This window comes from Astyanax mexicanus, chromosome 18 (assembly GCF_023375975.1).
Source record: "Astyanax mexicanus isolate ESR-SI-001 chromosome 18, AstMex3_surface, whole genome shotgun sequence".
NCBI classification, from domain to species: domain Eukaryota; kingdom Metazoa; phylum Chordata; class Actinopteri; order Characiformes; family Acestrorhamphidae; genus Astyanax; species Astyanax mexicanus.
The window spans coordinates 29,741,116-29,759,056 of record NC_064425.1 but is presented as its reverse complement, the minus strand read 5'-3'; the positions used below and the strand labels follow the sequence as shown (position 1 = coordinate 29,759,056).

General features: G+C 38.6%; 2 protein-coding genes across 2 annotated transcripts; one reads left to right on the top strand and one right to left on the bottom strand.

The window, feature by feature from the left end:
* Positions 1-562: 562 nt before the first annotated feature.
* LOC111192769 (cyclin-dependent kinase 5 activator 1) lies at positions 563-3,330 on the bottom strand. The gene is made up of 2 exons (XM_022671129.2): positions 3,200-3,330; positions 563-2,518 (listed from the first exon to the last, which is right to left on the bottom strand). The coding sequence occupies exon 2, from the start codon at positions 2,325-2,327 to the stop codon at positions 1,662-1,664; it is 666 nt and encodes a 221-aa protein (XP_022526850.2). The 5' UTR covers positions 2,328-2,518; positions 3,200-3,330; the 3' UTR covers positions 563-1,661.
* Positions 3,331-4,399: 1,069 nt separating this feature from the next.
* Positions 4,400-17,613, top strand: hspa13 (heat shock protein 70 family, member 13). Its single transcript, XM_022681745.2, has 5 exons — positions 4,400-4,534; positions 10,965-11,305; positions 11,429-11,642; positions 14,365-14,532; positions 15,693-17,613. The coding sequence occupies exons 1-5, from the start codon at positions 4,510-4,512 to the stop codon at positions 16,259-16,261; spliced, it is 1,317 nt and encodes a 438-aa protein (XP_022537466.2). The 5' UTR covers positions 4,400-4,509; the 3' UTR covers positions 16,262-17,613.
* Positions 17,614-17,941: the final 328 nt, after the last annotated feature.

The window sequence follows — 17,941 nt, the reverse complement described above, 5'->3', positions numbered from 1 at the left end:
AGGGGACGCCTGCGGTGTCTTTAATCACACCTACACATATTGTAAAGGGTATCGGTGAATGTGCAGGTAATATTTAATATTATTCCTTAATCAGGTGCTTCTAACCAACATTGTGGCCGTTCATCTGGGCAAACTCTGGGGTGTGTCAGCTCACAAATATATAAATACCAGTCAAAAGTTGGACACGTCTCATTCAATGTTTTTTTTTTTTTTTTTTTTACATTGTGGATTAATATTAAAACCATGAAAACTATTAATTGACGCATATGGAATTACCTAGTAAACAAAAAGGTGCATGGCCTTAACAATCCCCTGACCTAAACCCAACTGAGATGGTGATTTGGATGTGCATACTCATGTTGGTATAATATATATAACATACGTATATGTATTATTATATTATTTTTATATTTTCTATATATTATATTTTTTATATTATTATTAATAATTATAATAATAAATTAATATTACTCGCCAAATTACTATTAATAATATTAGTATAATATATATTAATATAATATATAATATATATATATATATATATATATATATATATATATATATATATTAACAATAATAGTTTTAAAAAAGTAAAAAAGTTTAATTTTTTTTAATAGATTAGATTTTCGAGTATTTATTTAGTCATATGTATCTTTAGGAGTATTTTATTAATGCCAAAGTACATCCTTTTGTAATTTAAATTTCAGAATATGTATAATATTGATGATTACAACACATTTCTACGTTTTTAGGGTGTAATAGTGAATAAATACTGCATATTGGCAATGTTGAATCGATATTTGTGGATCGATTGAGTGAGCTGTTTTTGGGGAGGAGTCAACAAAGACGTTCTTTAACCTCGTTCGTTAATTTTCGCGTTGCGAAGCTCTTTGGGAAACACTCGCAGAACTGGCTCGTTCTTTACTCACGTCATTCGTTAGTTCGTTCGTTATTCGCTAAGATTGATCGTTTTCGGGAAACCCACCCCAGATCACTAAACTAAATATATAGATAATAAATAAATATATAGCCATTGTTTATCCACTGTGTCCAGTCTTCAGTCCACCATCCAGTTTCTCTTTCCAGTCACCTGTCAAAACCTGATCCACCGATTTCTAGCTCACGTCTCGTCCTCAGGTCCACTTCTATTATCCAGCATGTGTCCCGTCCCGTTACTGTCCTTGTTCTTATCCGTGTTACCGTCCCTGTCCTGATCTCGGTCCCTCAGTCATTTTCTATCACTGTCTTCCTCTTTGTCCATGTCTCTTCTTCACACATACGCTGCCACCAAGCTGGAACAGTGAAGGCTAGCTAACATGTGCCGCCTCCAAAACACATGAAGCCAGAGACACTGCAGCTTTAAGAACCGTTGCTAGCGACACTTCACTGAACAGCTGAACGTGCTTAGAAGATTCATGCCCTGCGTACCAATCAGTTCGTCCATGTCTTTCTAATGTCCCAAGTCTGGTCCAGTTATGTTCAAGTGCCCTGCAAATGTAATTTAATTCGGAACTACTTATAATAATTATTATTTTTTTAGTAAATTATCTATTTAGTTTTCTTGCTATGCTACACTGGGTGTCCTTATTCCTAGAAGTAATAGTAAATATTTAATAGTATTAAGTGTTTTCTAATATGTGGTTTAAAATGTAAAATACTAATTAAAGGTCTGTCTTGTTCTTCAGGTCAGAAATGACCTTGGCGAAGACATCTGGAGAGGTGTTGATGTGGAGCATTTTACCGCTCATGCGCTTGGTGATGTCCAGTGTTCGCTTCCAAAATGTCTGCCTGTCGGTCTTCATGATGAAAGGCCATGCTGGATAGTGTACCTCATGGCCGATGTATGCGTACGATACATACAGGCAGGAGAGGAGCACCGCCCGCAGCTCCTCCATGCTGGACACCTCTGCCGAGACAGAGTCACGGAGCAGCATGTAGAGAAAGGCCACGGTGCCTGAGCAGATGAAGGACTGCTGCTGAGCTCCGAGCACGGTCAGCGACACATCCACGTTCTGAATCCAAAACGGAGGAACGGTGGGACGAAGACCCGCGAGGAGTCGACAACGGCGGCACAAGAACTCTCCTACCAACCTCAGCAGCTGAGAACAAAACACGTTCCTGACGACCGTCCTGTGCGTAAGAACACAAACAGTGGTCGAGGTCTGCGTCTTCCTCCTCTTCACTGCTGGATCTTCAGGAGCTGCTGGATCTTCATGAGCTGCAGGATCTTCAGGGAACAGCTCAGACCTGGTCCTCTTCTCTCCCCGTTTCTTCTTCTCCTCCTCTTCACGGATGAGATGAAGAACCTGCTCCGATGAGCTGGCCATGTTGATGATGTTAAAGATACTGCTGGTGTAGATGTAGGTGTGGTAAAAGTGTGTGGTGTAAAAAGTGTATAAGGTGTGTGGTGTAGAAAGTGTGAGGTTGAAAGTGTGTGGTGTACAAAGTGTAAAAACCTGTTGGTGTAGATCCGGATGCAATAAAACTGTATTTGATTGAAAGTCAGTTAAAGCAGAACCTGTGAAGAAAAAAGGAGTTTCCTGTCAGATTAGTAATTCAGTATTTACACACATTTTAAAATGATCTTCTGGACCAAAACATGATAAAAACATCCCCAACAGTGTATGATTAAACTTAAATATAAGCTAAATGGGGTAATGAAACAGTAAGTGTAAAAGGTGTGTGAAAATCACTTACTACTGTACTATACATACACTGTACTAATAATAGAGATTGCTATAGTGATGAGGTTAGCAATTTTAAATGATAATAATCTCAATCATTCATATAAATAAATATATGTATTTATTGGCCCTGTTTACCGCAGCAGGTAAAGACCCTTCCTCAGGCTGGTGGTGATTCACCACACGAAGTCACTTATGCTAAATAAAGCTGCTCGGGTTCAGGCTTTAATTTACTACCCTGATCTAATAACTATAATCTCACCTCTGTTCACACATATTTACACACATTTTCTCATTTTACTGTCTTTATCGTTCTACATACATACATAAATAAATAACAAAAACAACAACAATAATAATAATAAGAAGAAGAAGTGAGTTTTTCCTCTTTTATATAGTAACTTAGCTTATTTAGCTAGTCTTTTAGTAGCCTGTGACTAGCCTGTAGCTAACCTTTACAATTTGGTCCAATAAATAAATGTAAATGATATAAAAAGTGTTTTATTAGTACTCACGGTGTTGTGTGGATCACCAGCGACTCGCAGTAGAGCCGCTGGTGAAGGTGTAGAGTTGAGTTGTAGAGCTGAGTTAGAGAGCAGTAAAGCGCAGTGGGATCTCCAGTTCAGTAAAGCACTGGTGTGATCAGATTCAGATACACAGCTGTTTTAATAGTGCTGCCATGGTAACCATGTTACTGTTTACTTTCAACCCAAACATCAGATTACTTTACCAGAATAAAAGTCACAAAAATAATTATGACAATAATAACCATGATAATTATTATTATTATTATTATTATTATTTTTTTTTTTTAATTAGATTTTTTTATAGTAGATAACCGTGTATTTTTTTATTTGAACTTAACTTAATTTATTATTATTGTTATTATTATTATTATTATTATTATTATTATTATTATTAGTAATAATAATAATAATAATAATAATAATAATAATTATTATTATTATTATTATAAAGTAGATAACCGTGTATTTGAACTTTAACTTATTTTTTATAATAATAATAATAATAATAAAAATAATAATAATAATAATAATAATAATAATAATAATAATAATAATAATAATAATAATAATAATACTTATTATAATTATTATTACAACAATAATTATTGTTGTTATTGTTTTTATTTTAAAGTAAATACTCATGTATTTTTATTTGAACTTTAATTTAATAATAATAATAATAATAATAATAATAATAATAATAATAATAATAATATACCAGAAATCTTTGTGTTGATCTTTGTGTCTTTCGTCATTTTATTCATGTAAAGCACTAAAATTCCTTTAGTATTTTATATCTTACATTTTCTCTCTAAATTATTATTATTATTATTATTATTATTATTATTATTATTATTATTATTATTGTTGTTGTTGTTGTTGTTGTTATAAAAGGGTAAAAATTCTGAGTTTAAATTAAAATATATTTCTATTAACCAATACTATCATTTAAATATTAAATAGGTCCGGTAGGTTTAAAAAATGATTGAATCGTTTTCATATAATGTAATTTACGCTCATATAAACGTCATCAAGCCGTGGGCGTTGCTTTTTCCTGTGACTTGCGGTGTGAAAGCCCATAGACAGTGAGCATTTTGGGAAATGTAGTTTCAATATGTACACTGCTCTTTAACGCAACGTCACTGATCGTGCAAAAAAACTACATTTCCCATAAGCGCCGCTTGGCCAGTTAGAGGGACGTGTAGCTGCTGTACACGGAAGTGCTCGCTTGCCGGTACAGTCGCAGTTACTGATTGATAGTTCTGTAGCGGCGGGATTAATACCAGCGGCTTGGAGAGATGGCGGGGGATTTTTCTATGATCGGTGAGTGTTTATTATCTTAAATAAGTCACGATAAACGGACCGGTAGCGTCGCTTTAGCGGCTCTGACTCCGTTCCTGGTAGCTCGGTTAGCTGAAGCTATGCTGTTCTTCATGCGTTTAGCTAGGCTAGTCTGATTTAACGTTACCTGAAAAATACAGATGTTACTGTACAGATACAGATATGATCATATGATACTGAAACAGTGTCTTAAATAACAGCCTTCAATAACCATTCACTGTGGATTACAGTAGCTAGGCTTGTTAATACAGGTCTGTGAATTTGTGTTCATGTCCTGATGCCACCATATGGTAATTAATACACACTGCTGGGTTTTGGTGTGTGTGTGTGTGTGTGAACCTCTCATTAGCTAACCTAGCTAAGCTAAGCTCTATATGTGAATTTGATTCACAGCATGGTTTCAGTAATTCTCTAAATCTCACAGTACTGTATTTAGTTTTTGTATTTCAGTGCCAACACCTCCTCCACTGAACTGTTTCTAACTGATCTTAAATAAGATTATGGTGTGAAATTGACTTTGTTGTAGTGAAACATGATAACGAGTACCAACTTTTGTTAAAAAGCCCATCTCCATTCACCCAAAGCATTCCAAGTGCTTTTAGCTGATGCTCCCAACAGGCTCACAATGCGCGCGATAGGGGCGTATTGTTGCTCGTGCAAATAAATCACTTTTTTTTTTACACCATTAACAAACTCAAAGTAGCTCCACACTTCATTGACGGAATTATTAGTTCTTTCAACAATCAAATTTTTTGAATTCAGTATTCCGTCATATCGCCAAGAGTATCGTTATCGCGAAAATACCATGAAATATTGTGATGTTATTTTAGGGCCATATCGCCCACCCCTAATTTCCAGATAATTAATTTTGCTGTTTCTATATCCTGCCTATTCGTTCCTGCTCGTCAGTTGACTTATCGTGACTTAATTTAAGCGCCCAGAGAACATTTTATATGTCAGGGCTAGGGGTGGGCGATATGACTCTAAAATAATATCACGATATTTCAGGGTATTTTTGTGATAACGATATACTTGGCGATATAGGAAAACAGAAAAATAATTAATTAATTTCAGGAATATAGTATAATAGTATAACAGAATAATCATAACGTGGCAAAAAATAATATAGCATAAAATAATATGATGCAGCAAAAAATATTGCAGAATATTTAGTGCATGCATATAAACTGCAAACTAAAACAATTATACAATAAATACACTTAAAGCTTCACAGTAAATAATAGACTACTTTTACGACAGAATATCTCTATTATCACAATATCGATTTTTAATATCACGATATTTCTTTATAACGATATATTGTATACGATATAATATTGCCCACCCCTAGTCAGGGCCTTCAGAATTCAACCAGTAAAGTGTGAAACTACTTTTAGCTTCATAATGGTGTACAAATACCTTATTTTTGCACTATAAAGTGCACCGGATTATAAACTGCACTATCAACGAACATATATTTTCTACGAGGCGCTTTTTAAGTGACACTAGAAGGAACTTCTAATTCAGCAGGACTGTGTGGTGTTGGGTTGTAGCCAAGTAAGTTAAATTAAGCTAAGCTAAGTTAACGAAACCATAATAAAAAAAAAAGATTTTCGTTTAAAGCCAAACGAGCACTGGATGTTAATCTACACAGATTTTTCTCCTGAAAACGTCTAACCCTGCGTTCACACTGGAACGCGACAAGTTGCTTGTGTCGCTCAGCGTTTGTCGCTTGTGGGTGTGTCAAGCTCAACGCGCGCGAAAAAATGCAGAAAAAAGGAATCGCTTGGCCACTTTATTTTACAGCTATAACTCCAAAACTTTGCTGGCCTCTTGGCTGTTTCTGTGATTAACCTGCGCTGGAAACGCAGCTGTTCCCGCAGATCGACCTGGGTCCACCCCGTTCAACAGAATTAACAGTGAAAGAAACTAGAAATTCAGAGAGCAGAAGCTTGAGGACGTCGGAACGCCTTGTATGTGATAGGTCCAAAGAAAAGCTAGAAGCCAATCGGGTTAGAATGTCACTTCACCGTGTCATAATTCATTTGCATAAAGCTGAGAAAAATTCAGCTCCGTGTCGCTTGTCGCTTGTCACCTCACGCGTGTAGCGGCGACAAATCGCGCCCTGCCATAGGAAATGAATGGTCGCCTGTCTCTTTGTTTCTTTCCAGTGTGAACGCGGGGTAACTGCTAATGCTAAGGCCGCTCCAGCAGTGCTAGCCAGGGTTAGGAGCAGGTTACAGGCTGTTAATACCATAAACTCTATATAAGCAGACATCCCAAGTTGCAAAAGTTGATTTCAGGGAGGTTACCACAGGAAAAACACTGCCCGCCCACGCTAAAAACTGATTGGCTGTCTCACAGACTCTTTGCAGAGAACAGGCCAATCAGAACCCTCTCTGTTTTCTCTCTCTCCTTCCCACACGCGATTAGAGAAAAAAAGTCTGTTGCCTGTGTGCGTGTTTGTGTGCAGTGCGCGTTTGGGGCGCTCGTTCTGAATTCCGGGAGATTATATGTGACTCGCGGGCATCAGGGAGCCACTGCCGAAATGCCGAAATGGTATACCATGGTATTAAAATGCACGGTTATCATACCGTGTGTGTTTGCTTATTACCGGTAAAACGCAAGCCAGCGGAGAAACTCACCCGCGCATGCGCAACTCTGCTCCGCTTCAGCTACTCAGCACACAGCGGTGAGAACAGCAGAAAGTGCATCAGACTAAACAAATCTCCGTCCGCCTAAAAAAAGGCTAAACTAAAATCAGCAGTGTGGGACTATTTCGGATATCCGCCGAATGCACCAGAGGATGGTTATCCGATTTGTAATCAATGTGGCCGTAAAGTCACAGCTAAAGGTGGACATACGTCAAACCTGTTCTCCCATCTCCGAGAACACCACCCTGCTGTGCAGCGCAAAGTATGTGTTTAGTATATAATTTTAATCTGAACCTAAATAAAACCTCTTTGTAGTCGTGCACAACCCATGCGGTAAGCGCCCGCAAAAGCGCCAGTTATCCGAAATTTGGGCACGCAGGTACAGGCGTGAAGTGCGTGCTACGATGGATTCGCGTGTCCGTGTAAAGGTCCTGGCCGGACTGGATGTGAAAGACGCCATTCATTTACATGCGTTCATTTTCAAATTCTGACGTGCCTGTTTTTCATACGTTAAAACCAGACTCGGTGTGAAAGCCTTAAAATAGAAATCTCTATTGTGAGGATCATGTCAGAAATAAATCCCCTCCTTCTGCAGTATCTGGTTATATACCAACTTGGCAGTAAAACGGACGTTTACAACAGTTGTTGATCAGACACTGACCCAGGCTCAGTTTATCAGATATTAAATAATTTAAACTTAAATAATTGTACTGAATATTTTAAATACAGGATCTTTACTTCTTAGAGGACATGTAATGTGTGTAACGTGTGTTTGTATGTGTTTATTAGGGGTGTCACGATCTCGATATTTTATCGAAATCGAATCGAAATGAGGTCACGATCTCGAGTATCGAAGTCAAAAAGAGGATCGACGATCCCTCCCGCGCGCGCTACGCAAATAGCGCAGCGCGCTACGCAAATGGCGCGGCACCAACACAGCGCATCCTATTCATTTAAATAGAGATAGCCACTGCATGAGCGCAGTCGGCGGGAGTGTGATCACTGTTTTTATCTGTCCAACGGGGGAGGGGGGGCGGGGGTTGGGCGAGCAGGTTTTGTATCTGTATCTAACGGAGGGGTGGGTGCGCGCAGGTGAGAGCGTGTGAACTCGCTGAAATGCGTGTGTCAGTGTGACTTGAGAACACTGACTATAGATCACAGTGAGGTGGATTAAAAATCTTAAACTTATAATTGACTACACCTGTTGCTTTCCATTGAATTAAAAAAACATCTTTCTCTCAGATAAAGTAAACACAAGCGTGTTTCTGACTAAAATAAAAGCTTTTCAGGAGAGATATAAGTTATGTGTAAATATTTATAAGACAATACCCACATCACTTATCTAACCAGCCTGTAAGTTACTGATTTCTGCCCCCCAATAATGCTTTCAATAACCTCTTGTAACCCCTGGGAGCCAGGGGTTACACTCTAATAGCCTTTAATAGTCTTCAGTAGCCTTTAAAAGACTTACCTGGCGGCCGTGGTGTGTCCACTAAACTCCGTAGTTATAAACATCCTGAGGTTAGCAGCGCGCTAACTGACCTGTTTATAATGTATTCCGAGCAGTGCCTCCGTGTCGGCTGTTCTAACCTGCTGCTGTTAGCTGCTTGGGCTGAAAGATGAACTGTAGTGAGCTGTATTATCCGGTTAGTGGGGTTAAAACCTTTATTTGTTTACAGAAACAGTAAAAACGGACTGGCTGAGCTCTGTAGCCCGTGGCTGGGCTGTACTGAAGTAGTGACTGAGTGAAAAGAGCGGGGCTTGTGCTGCTGCTGCTAGTGGTTGGATGAAGAACTGCAGCTTCATGTAATGAGCAGTTTCACCAGCCATCCACACACAGCTCTGATAAACTGCTTATTTTAATAGTGCACACTGTTGCTACCAAAAAAAGTCACTAGATGGCATTACCATATATATCTTAATAAATAATAATAATAATATTTATAATATTTATAATAATAATAATAATAAATATATTATTTAAATTTTATGAGGCATAAAATAATAACAAGAAAAAAAAACAAGAAAATCGAGAATCGAATCGAATCGTGACCCTCAAATCGAAAATGAAATCGAATCGAGGATTTAGAGAATCGTGACACCCCTAGTGTTTATATATATATATATATATATATATATATATATATATATATATATATATATATATATAATTTATTTTTATTTTTTTTTATATACACTCTTAATGCCCTTAAGAGTAGTGCTATTTTCTTCACCTGATGGTGTACACCTTTTTTTTTAAGGAGACATTAAAATTATAATTGTTCCAGGTTTCTACAATAAATAGTTAATTAAAAAAAAAACCTTTGTTGTAATTTCTTTAAGGGTCAGTTTAATAATTTATGTAACAAACTGTGATACCGTGATAACCGTGATACCGCGGTATTTTCTGAGACGGTTATCATACCGTGAAAATCTCATACCGTTGCAACCCTAGTATGGACCGAATGTTCCTGTTCACTTTCATTACGGTGTTTTGAAGCCAAAATATGGCCGAAATTGAAGCTGCCATCTTGCGTGCGCTTGTGCAGTAGAGTCAAATTGGAGCCGGAACTGGCACGGCAGAGGTGGGAGGCTGGGCCGTGTGACTGCCCAATTACTCTTTGCTTTTCACCGTCATTTTCACCAAACAAGTTACTTAACTTAGCTAACCTGAGTTGGCTAACCTAGTTAACTAGTAAGCCAGCATAAAGTATCTAACACTAGTTTAAAAACCTAACCTATATACTAAAATTAGGGGGAAGAACAAAGTATGAATACTAATGAATTGATGAAGGGAAAATATCCACTTACCGAAAAAACTGCAGAGAACATTTCCCTGAGGGTCTGTTAGCCATTGCTTTACTTTCGAAATGTCATTTGGACATGGAGCCAGCCACCAGAGGGCGTTAGAGACGCAGTGGCTTTACTATTCAACCCCTGTCATGCTGTCCATACTTATATACACTCTATGGATAAAAAAAAAAAAATACACTGTATTATAAGGCGCACTGACAATTTTTAGGAAATTTAAAGGATTTTAAGTGCGCCTTATAGTGCAGAAAATACGGTAGCTATTTCTTTGCATGAGCAACGCTATGGCCCTATCAGTAGCATTGTAAGCCTTTTGGGAGCATCGGCTAAAAGCACTGTATTTCAGAAAGCTGGGGGTGAATGGAGGTGTACTTACGAAGTTCGTACTCATTATCATGTTTCACTACAACCCAAGTCTATTTCACACCAAATTTCTCCTTTAATTTAGTTGGTTGTATATTCATTGCTGTCCAATGAAAAACAAGTATCTCCAAAAAAGCAATGTTACAGGAGAGAGATAAAACCTTCTTAATTTTAAACTAAAGTCAATCTAAAAAGAGTTTATTTCAGGTATTTTTGGACCAAGAAATTCTGATATATTGTAAGGGACAGTTTGTGTTTTCAAATTATGTAGTAAACTAAAAAAAAACTAATAAAACTGACACGCCACATGCTGTGGAACTTGGTGTCTTTGCATGGAGAGTTTTAGCCAGATAGCGCCAGTCATGTTCATTACCACCCACTGCGCCGTCCACTGTGGATGGTAATGCCTTCTATGCTGGTACATACATGACACATATGGCTGTGGATCAAGGAATATTAAATGCCCACACAACTTTGTCCCATTCGTCCGGTACTCGCCATTACCATCACCCTCACCCTCACCTCACAATCTCACGTCTATTAAATTCTTTGCTCTTTTCCTTTCTCTGTTACACCCTGTGCAGGTTCGGTAATCCTCGGCTTATTGCTGGCTGGATATCTTGGACAACAGTACCTGCCTCCTCCTAAACCCAGGGTAATTGGGTTAGATCTTGGGACCACATTTTGCTCAGTTGGAGCATTCCAGCCAGGAACAGGAGATGTGGAGGTCATTCCAGACGAGAAGGGACGGAAAAGCATCCCGAGTGTGGTGTCCTTCACAGACACCGGCATATATTCTGGACACGAAGGACAGGAATTACAAGACATTAACCCACAAAACACAATATATGATGCCAAGAGGTTTATAGGAAAGGTATTTGACCAGAAGACTTTGGACCAGGAGAGTGCACGTTACCCATTCAAGGTACAGTACATATCATTTCTTTTAAATCATCTCAGTACTGAATTTCTTTTCTTTTTCTTTTTAAACAGGATGTGTGGAGAACTTGTGTAGGCTTATTTTGTGCCACTTCTGTTTTTAACACAGGTCACCTTCAACAACGGCAGCGCAGAGTTTTTGGTCTCCACAAACAGCACTTTCACAGTGACCCCCGAATTCATCGGCTCTCGCCTCCTGTTGAAAATGAGAAAGATGGCTGAGAAGCATCTTGGAGTTCCCATTGAGAAAGCGGTTATATCTGTTCCAGCAGAGTTTGACGAGAGGCAGAGAAACTACACCATAAGAGCTGCCAACCAGGCTGGTCAGTCTGCCAAAAAGCCACTTGCCTAATGTAAAATCTCAGCTGCATCAGATGCGCCAATTTGTTTGGTAGTTAAAACAATTGATTAGATGTTAATTCTTTCAGACTACTTTTTTTCTTGGTGAAACATCAGGGACTTTATGCTTAATGCTTTAACAACCATAAAGCTACACTCTGCATTATGCTTTGGGCTTCTAATTAAATTAGAAATGAATGGTTTACAAAACTTGTAAATCTTGGCATGATTTTTTTTTTCTGGACCTGGATTGAAAACAATATAAAAGGTCCTTTAACCAACTATTTAAATAAGGTGCAGCCGAAAATCAGAAATGGTGCAACACATTAATATAAAAAAAAAAAAAATGCTTCAAGGTCTTTGTCAGATGTACCAGACACTACATAACACTCAAAATAAAACTTTCGCTAATAGATGTAGTCCACTAATGGGCAGGGTTCTTGCACCATTTTAGAAGTCAAATTAGCTTTTTAAGACCATTTTAAAATCTCGATAAATATAATTTAAGACCCCAAAATGTAGTTATAATTTCTTTGGGAGAAAATCTATTGTATTGGAAACCTGCGCTTACCTTAGTTTTCTTCCCAGTAGCTTAGCTCACTCGCCGGTAAGGACAGTAAGTTAGCTTGTTCGCCACTAATGTTAACTAGCTCGCTGCTAACATTAATTCTCTCCTCGGTAACCTACCTAGCTTGCCGCTAATGTTAGCTAGTTCTCTGCTAACTTTAGGTCTCCTCTGTAACGTAACTAGCTTGCAGCTAATGTTAGCTAGCTCTCCACTTACCTTAGTTCTCTCCTCTGTAACGTACCTAGCTTGCAGCTAATGTTAGCTAGCTCTCCGCTTACCTTAGTTCTCTCCTCTGTAACGTAACTAGCTTGCCGCTAATGTTAGCTAGCTCTCCGCTTACCTTAGTTCTCTCCTCTGTAAAGTACCTAGCTTGCCGCTAATGTTAGCTAGCTCTCCGCTTACCTTAGTTCTCTCCTCGGTAACGTACCTAGCTTGCCGCTAATGTTAACTAGCTCTCCGCTTACCTTAGTTCTCTCCTCTGTAACGTACCTAGCTTGCTGCTAATGTTAGCTAGCTCTCTGCTTACCTTAGTTCTCTCCTCTGTAACGTAGCTAGCTTGCCGCTAATGTTAGCTAGCTCTCTGCTTACCTTAGTTCTCTCCTCTGTAACGTACCTAGCTTGCCGCTAATGTTAGCTAGCTCTCCGCTTACCTTAGTTCTCTCCTCTGTAACGTACCTAGCTTGCCGCTAATGTTAACTAGCTCTCTGCTTACCTTAGTTCTCTCCTCTGTAACGTACCTAGCTTGCCGCTAATGTTAGCTAGCTCTCCGCTTACCTTAGTTCTCTCCTCTGTAACGTACCTAGCTTGCCGCTAATGTTAACTAGCTCTCCGCTTACCTTAGTTCTCTCCTCTGTAACGTACCTAGCTTGCTGCTAATGTTAGCTAGCTCTCTGCTTACCTTAGTTCTCTCCTCTGTAACGTAGCTAGCTTGCCGCTAATGTTAGCTAGCTCTCTGCTTACCTTAGTTCTCTCCTCTGTAACGTACCTAGCTTGCCGCTAATGTTAGCTAGCTCTCCGCTTACCTTAGTTCTCTCCTCTGTAACGTACCTAGCTTGCCGCTAATGTTAACTAGCTCTCTGCTTACCTTAGTTCTCTCCTCTGTAACGTACCTAGCTTGCCGCTAATGTTAGCTAGCTCTCTGCTTACCTTAGTTCTCTCCTCTGTAACGTACCTAGCTTGCCGCTAATGTTAGCTAGCTCTCCGCTTACCTTAGTTCGCTCCTCTGTAACGTACCTAGCTTGCCGCTAATGTTAGCTAGCTCTCCACTTACCTTAGTTCTCTCCTCTGTAACGTAACTAGCTTGCCGCTAATGTTAGCTAGCTCTCCGCTAACATTAATTCTCTCCTCTGTAACGTAGCTAGCTCATTGCTAACGTTAGTATGCTAGCTAGCTCTCCGCTAATGTTAGCTAGATCTCCACTGACGATAGTTCACTCCCCGGATTAAATGTTTACGGTGGGCCACTGTGTTTTCCCACTGGCACTAAAAGCACCGTCTGAAAATGTAATACCTACTGCAAATTTACAGTACATTTAAGACAATTTAGGACCTTTAATTACCAGGATTTTATTTTAAGACATTTTAAGACTTTTTAAGGACCCACGGGAACCTTGATGGAGTTTATCTGGTCCTCCGCTATCACACATAGTGGCCTAAATGGAGACAAACAAGAAACATTCACATTAAGTCAATAATTACATCACATTTGTCCACATTACTTCCATCTTTAACTACAACTTTTTCAAAATAAAATGATTCAAAATTCACAGACATAATGACCCCTGCCTTTAAAATGCGGTGCCACTGGATTGCTAACATCAGCTCTCAGCACTGCAATGTTCACAAATCCTAGCAGCTCCCTTGAAGTTTCACCAACATAGAACAAACCACATGTACAGTAAATGGCATGTACCACTTTCCATGAATTACAATTAATCATACATTTATTTTGTTTGATGTCTACTTACTTTTATTTGTGTAGTGTACTGGTACTGAGGCACAACTTCCACATTTATGATTCTGGACCTGGATTACTCATTTTTACACCAAATGGTGCATAGTGTCAGGAATGTGGAGTCGTGATTAATGAAAAATGTCTGTTACTGTGGTGATTTTAATAGCAGTTTCTCCTTTTATCAGGGTTGGAGATTTTAAGGGTTATTAATGAGCCCACAGCAGCAGCGATGGCCTACGGGCTCCACAAAGTGGATGTGTTTAACGTGCTTGTGGTGGACCTGGGAGGAGGGACGCTAGATGTGTCTTTGCTCAACAAGCAGGGTGGCATGTTCCTTACCAGGGCCATGGCAGGTAAGAACATATAGAGAATCTACACTGTTTGTGTTTCGGCTTATAACCCTTTAGTGTTTACTGGTAGGAGTAAGATACTTGATCTCTTCCCTTTTACTCTATTTTAATCCTAAATAAAGGTGACTGGGCTGTGAAGTGCTTTCTGATTGTATGTTTGATTTCCCAGTGGTACCCATATAAAAAAAAAAAAAATACACATGCACATTTTTAGTGTCAGACATTTGTCTGATTTGTCTAAAAAATATTTTATGTACTTAATGAAGTCCAGAATGCCATGCTATACTTTGCATTACTGCTTTGAAATGTCATAGACATACCATATTTTTTGCACTATAGGGCGCACTGTATTATAAGGCACACTATCAATGAACGTATATTTTCTGGTCTATTTTCATACACAAGGCGCACAGCGCACTGGATTCTAAGGCGCATTTTAAGAGACACTATAAGGAACTTCTAATTCAGCAGATCTCGCCGCTGGGTGGTGGTGGGGGGTATCTAACTAAGTTAAGTAAAGCTAAGCTAAGAAAAAAGACTTTCTTTTAAATTCAAACGAGCGCTGGATGTTAATCTACACAGATTTTCTCCTAAAAACTGTTTATTCGGGTGAGTAAATTGCTTCCGTTTACTTACAGCAAGCTTAGATTCACAAATTTCTCCAGCACTAAGGTTGAAGCATTAGCATTAGTGGCTAATTGTTAGTGGGTAAAGCTAACGCTGCTCCAGTAGTGCAGCAGGTTACAGGCTGATAATACTCACCTTTCACTGTGGAAATAGCGGCTAATGCTAATGCTACTCTCGCCCCGGTGCTGAAGAACTAAATTAAAACTCCCGTATAATGCTGTCCTTCTGCAGAGTGGCTTTACTGCTCCTTACAACCTGACTGATTAATTTTTTACATAATGCTCACTTAATTATAAGGCACACTGACGATTTTTGGGAAAATTAACGGATTTTAAATGTCTTATAGTGCGAAAAATGGGGTAAATGTCCCTGTACAAAACCTTCTTACACAAGTTTAAATTTAATCTAAATTTACATGAGTTTATTATTTATCATTGTGCTACTGGTTTCTGACAAATGGCTCCACACTCCATTAAAACCTCTAGTAGATGTTTTTAGCCTCACAGTTTGAACTCTTGTCCTCATCTCCACCACAGGCAATAACAAGCTGGGAGGGCAGGACTTCAGCCAGCGTTTGTTCCAGTACGCCAGTGAGCGAGTGCGCCAGCAGTACGGAGCGCCCCCCACCTTGAAGGAGGACGTTCATCGACTCCGACAGGCCGTAGAGGCAGCCAAGCTCAGACTGACCGTGGAGCCCAGCGTCTCCCTCAAAGTGCCTCTCTGCCTGCAGACCACAGGAGACGAGGGTCCACAGGAAGAGAAAGTTACGTTCCAAGAGGAGCTCACCCGCGAGCTCTTTGAAGACCTCAACGCAGATCTGTTCCAGAAGATCCTGGCTCCTATCGAGACTGTTCTGGTCGAGGGACGTCTAGATAAGGCCGAAATCGATGAGATCGTTCTGGTGGGAGGCTCCACCAGGATCCCTCGCATTCGGCAGATTATTAGCCAATACTTTGGCAAGGAGCCAAACACGTCTGTGGACCCTGACCTAGCTGTGGTGACTGGAGTGGCCCTCCAGGCGGGCATCATGGGAGGGTCTTGGCCGCTACAGGTCAGCGCCATCGAGATTCCAAACAGGAGTCTGCGGAAAACGAACTTCAGCTGAGAACCGAATATCTTTAAAATCAATGGACCTCACCATTGATGTGCAATAACTTTTGCACAAACTGTTCTAATGAAATCAAATCGACTAAAAAGAGAAACGAATGCCAATTTCAACGTATCCAGACCATCTCTACATGGATGTTTATATTTTACTTTTTTTTTTTTATTCCATCAGTCAATAGATAAAATGTGTGATTTACATTGCAATCTTAAGTCCCATCAGGACAGGATTAGTTTCTCAGGGGGTTGTCTGTGGAAAAAGTGTGGATTTCACACTTTTCATCACATTCAGTAGCTCCTCCATTTCCACTCTCTGTTGTTTTTACGTGGATCTCCGTGGAAACGTGCACCCAAAGTGTAATTACAGTGCGCGGCAGTGGACAAATAGCTATTTTATTAAACACGAGGTGACCAAACAGGACCTCAGAGTTCAGCAAAAAACAGTAGGTTATTCAGCCTGTAATTTTTTATTCAGAGGACGCCTGAGAAAAACGCATGCATAGTCATTCCAGACGGACATAAAATCACAGAGGACCATCCATAAAAAAGAGAAAATTACCCCAAGACCCCCTGAGAAACTAATCCCATCTGGATAGGGCTATAGATTTCAGAAGTGGATTGAGAAAGACGGAGCTGTACTGAGATTTTGCAAGAATTTGTGTTTGTAAAATTCTTTGTTGGGACCAGAATGCCTGCAGGGACTGGCAGTTTTAAACTTGGAATTTCATACAAAAATAAAATGGTTCAGAATAGTCAGAAACACGTTGCAGATTTGAAATATAATGCTGTGAGTAGTTAAAAACCGTACAAACTTTCTGGGCAAGTTTATTATTATTATTATTATTATCATTATTTTATTTTGTTACAGCACTGGATAAAAGTGAATGGGAGTCATAGTTACTGGTAACTACAGTAACATCTACTATATGGGTTTGTTCTGGCAAATTAGAACAAAACCATTTAGTGGCCTGTTATAGAAACATTTGTTTATATGTTTTCAATGTGGGTCTGGACCAACTGTACGAAGCTTTGAAATGTGACCAGTTGTTCTTTGGCTATTTATTTATTTATTTTTTAAATCATTTTGCTTGTGCCTTTTGCAAATGCAGTTACTTCATTTTATTTACATACTGTAACATACAACAGATTAATAATTCAACATTGCGTTTACGACTTTTGATAATTGCTCAAAATGTAGAAAATATTATGTATTTGTGGAATATTTCCACCTGCCAACTGTACAGTGTGTACTGGTATTTGTAAAACACGCTACTGATAAACTCAACTGTTCATTAAAAAGATCATTAAAAAACTGTCCTGAAAAGAGAAATAAAATACATGGGAACTTTCAAATTGGTCAGATTGGTTTTTTAACCAAAAATATAAAATAGAATTCCACCCAAGTGTTTTTTTGTTTTGTTTCTCTTTTTATATATATATATATATATATATATATATATATATATATATATATATATATATATATATATATATGATATCTGAGGTATTTTCTGTTCAGTGTAAACATGCTCATAAACATATTTATTTCTAGAAACAAAAATAAAAAGGAGCTAAAATCTTATTATAACTTTATCTACTACCAATAAGAACACTAAATCCAATAAAACAAATTAGACAAAAACATTAATGTTACTACATTGGTCAAATTGTTCAAGTTAAA

Bases quoted from the DNA above. Each gene is read 5' to 3' on its own strand.
- hspa13 (XM_022681745.2), top strand. From the start codon at position 4,510: ATGGCGGGGGATTTTTCTATGATCG. The intron at 4,535-10,964 runs GTGAGTGTTTAT...CACCCTGTGCAG, and splicing joins GGGGGATTTTTCTATGATCG to GTTCGGTAATCCTCGGCTTA. The intron at 14,533-15,692 runs GTAAGAACATAT...TCTCCACCACAG, and splicing joins CCTTACCAGGGCCATGGCAG to GCAATAACAAGCTGGGAGGG.
- LOC111192769 (XM_022671129.2), bottom strand. From the start codon at position 2,327: ATGGCCAGCTCATCGGAGCAGGTTCTTCATCTCATCCGTGAAGAGGAG.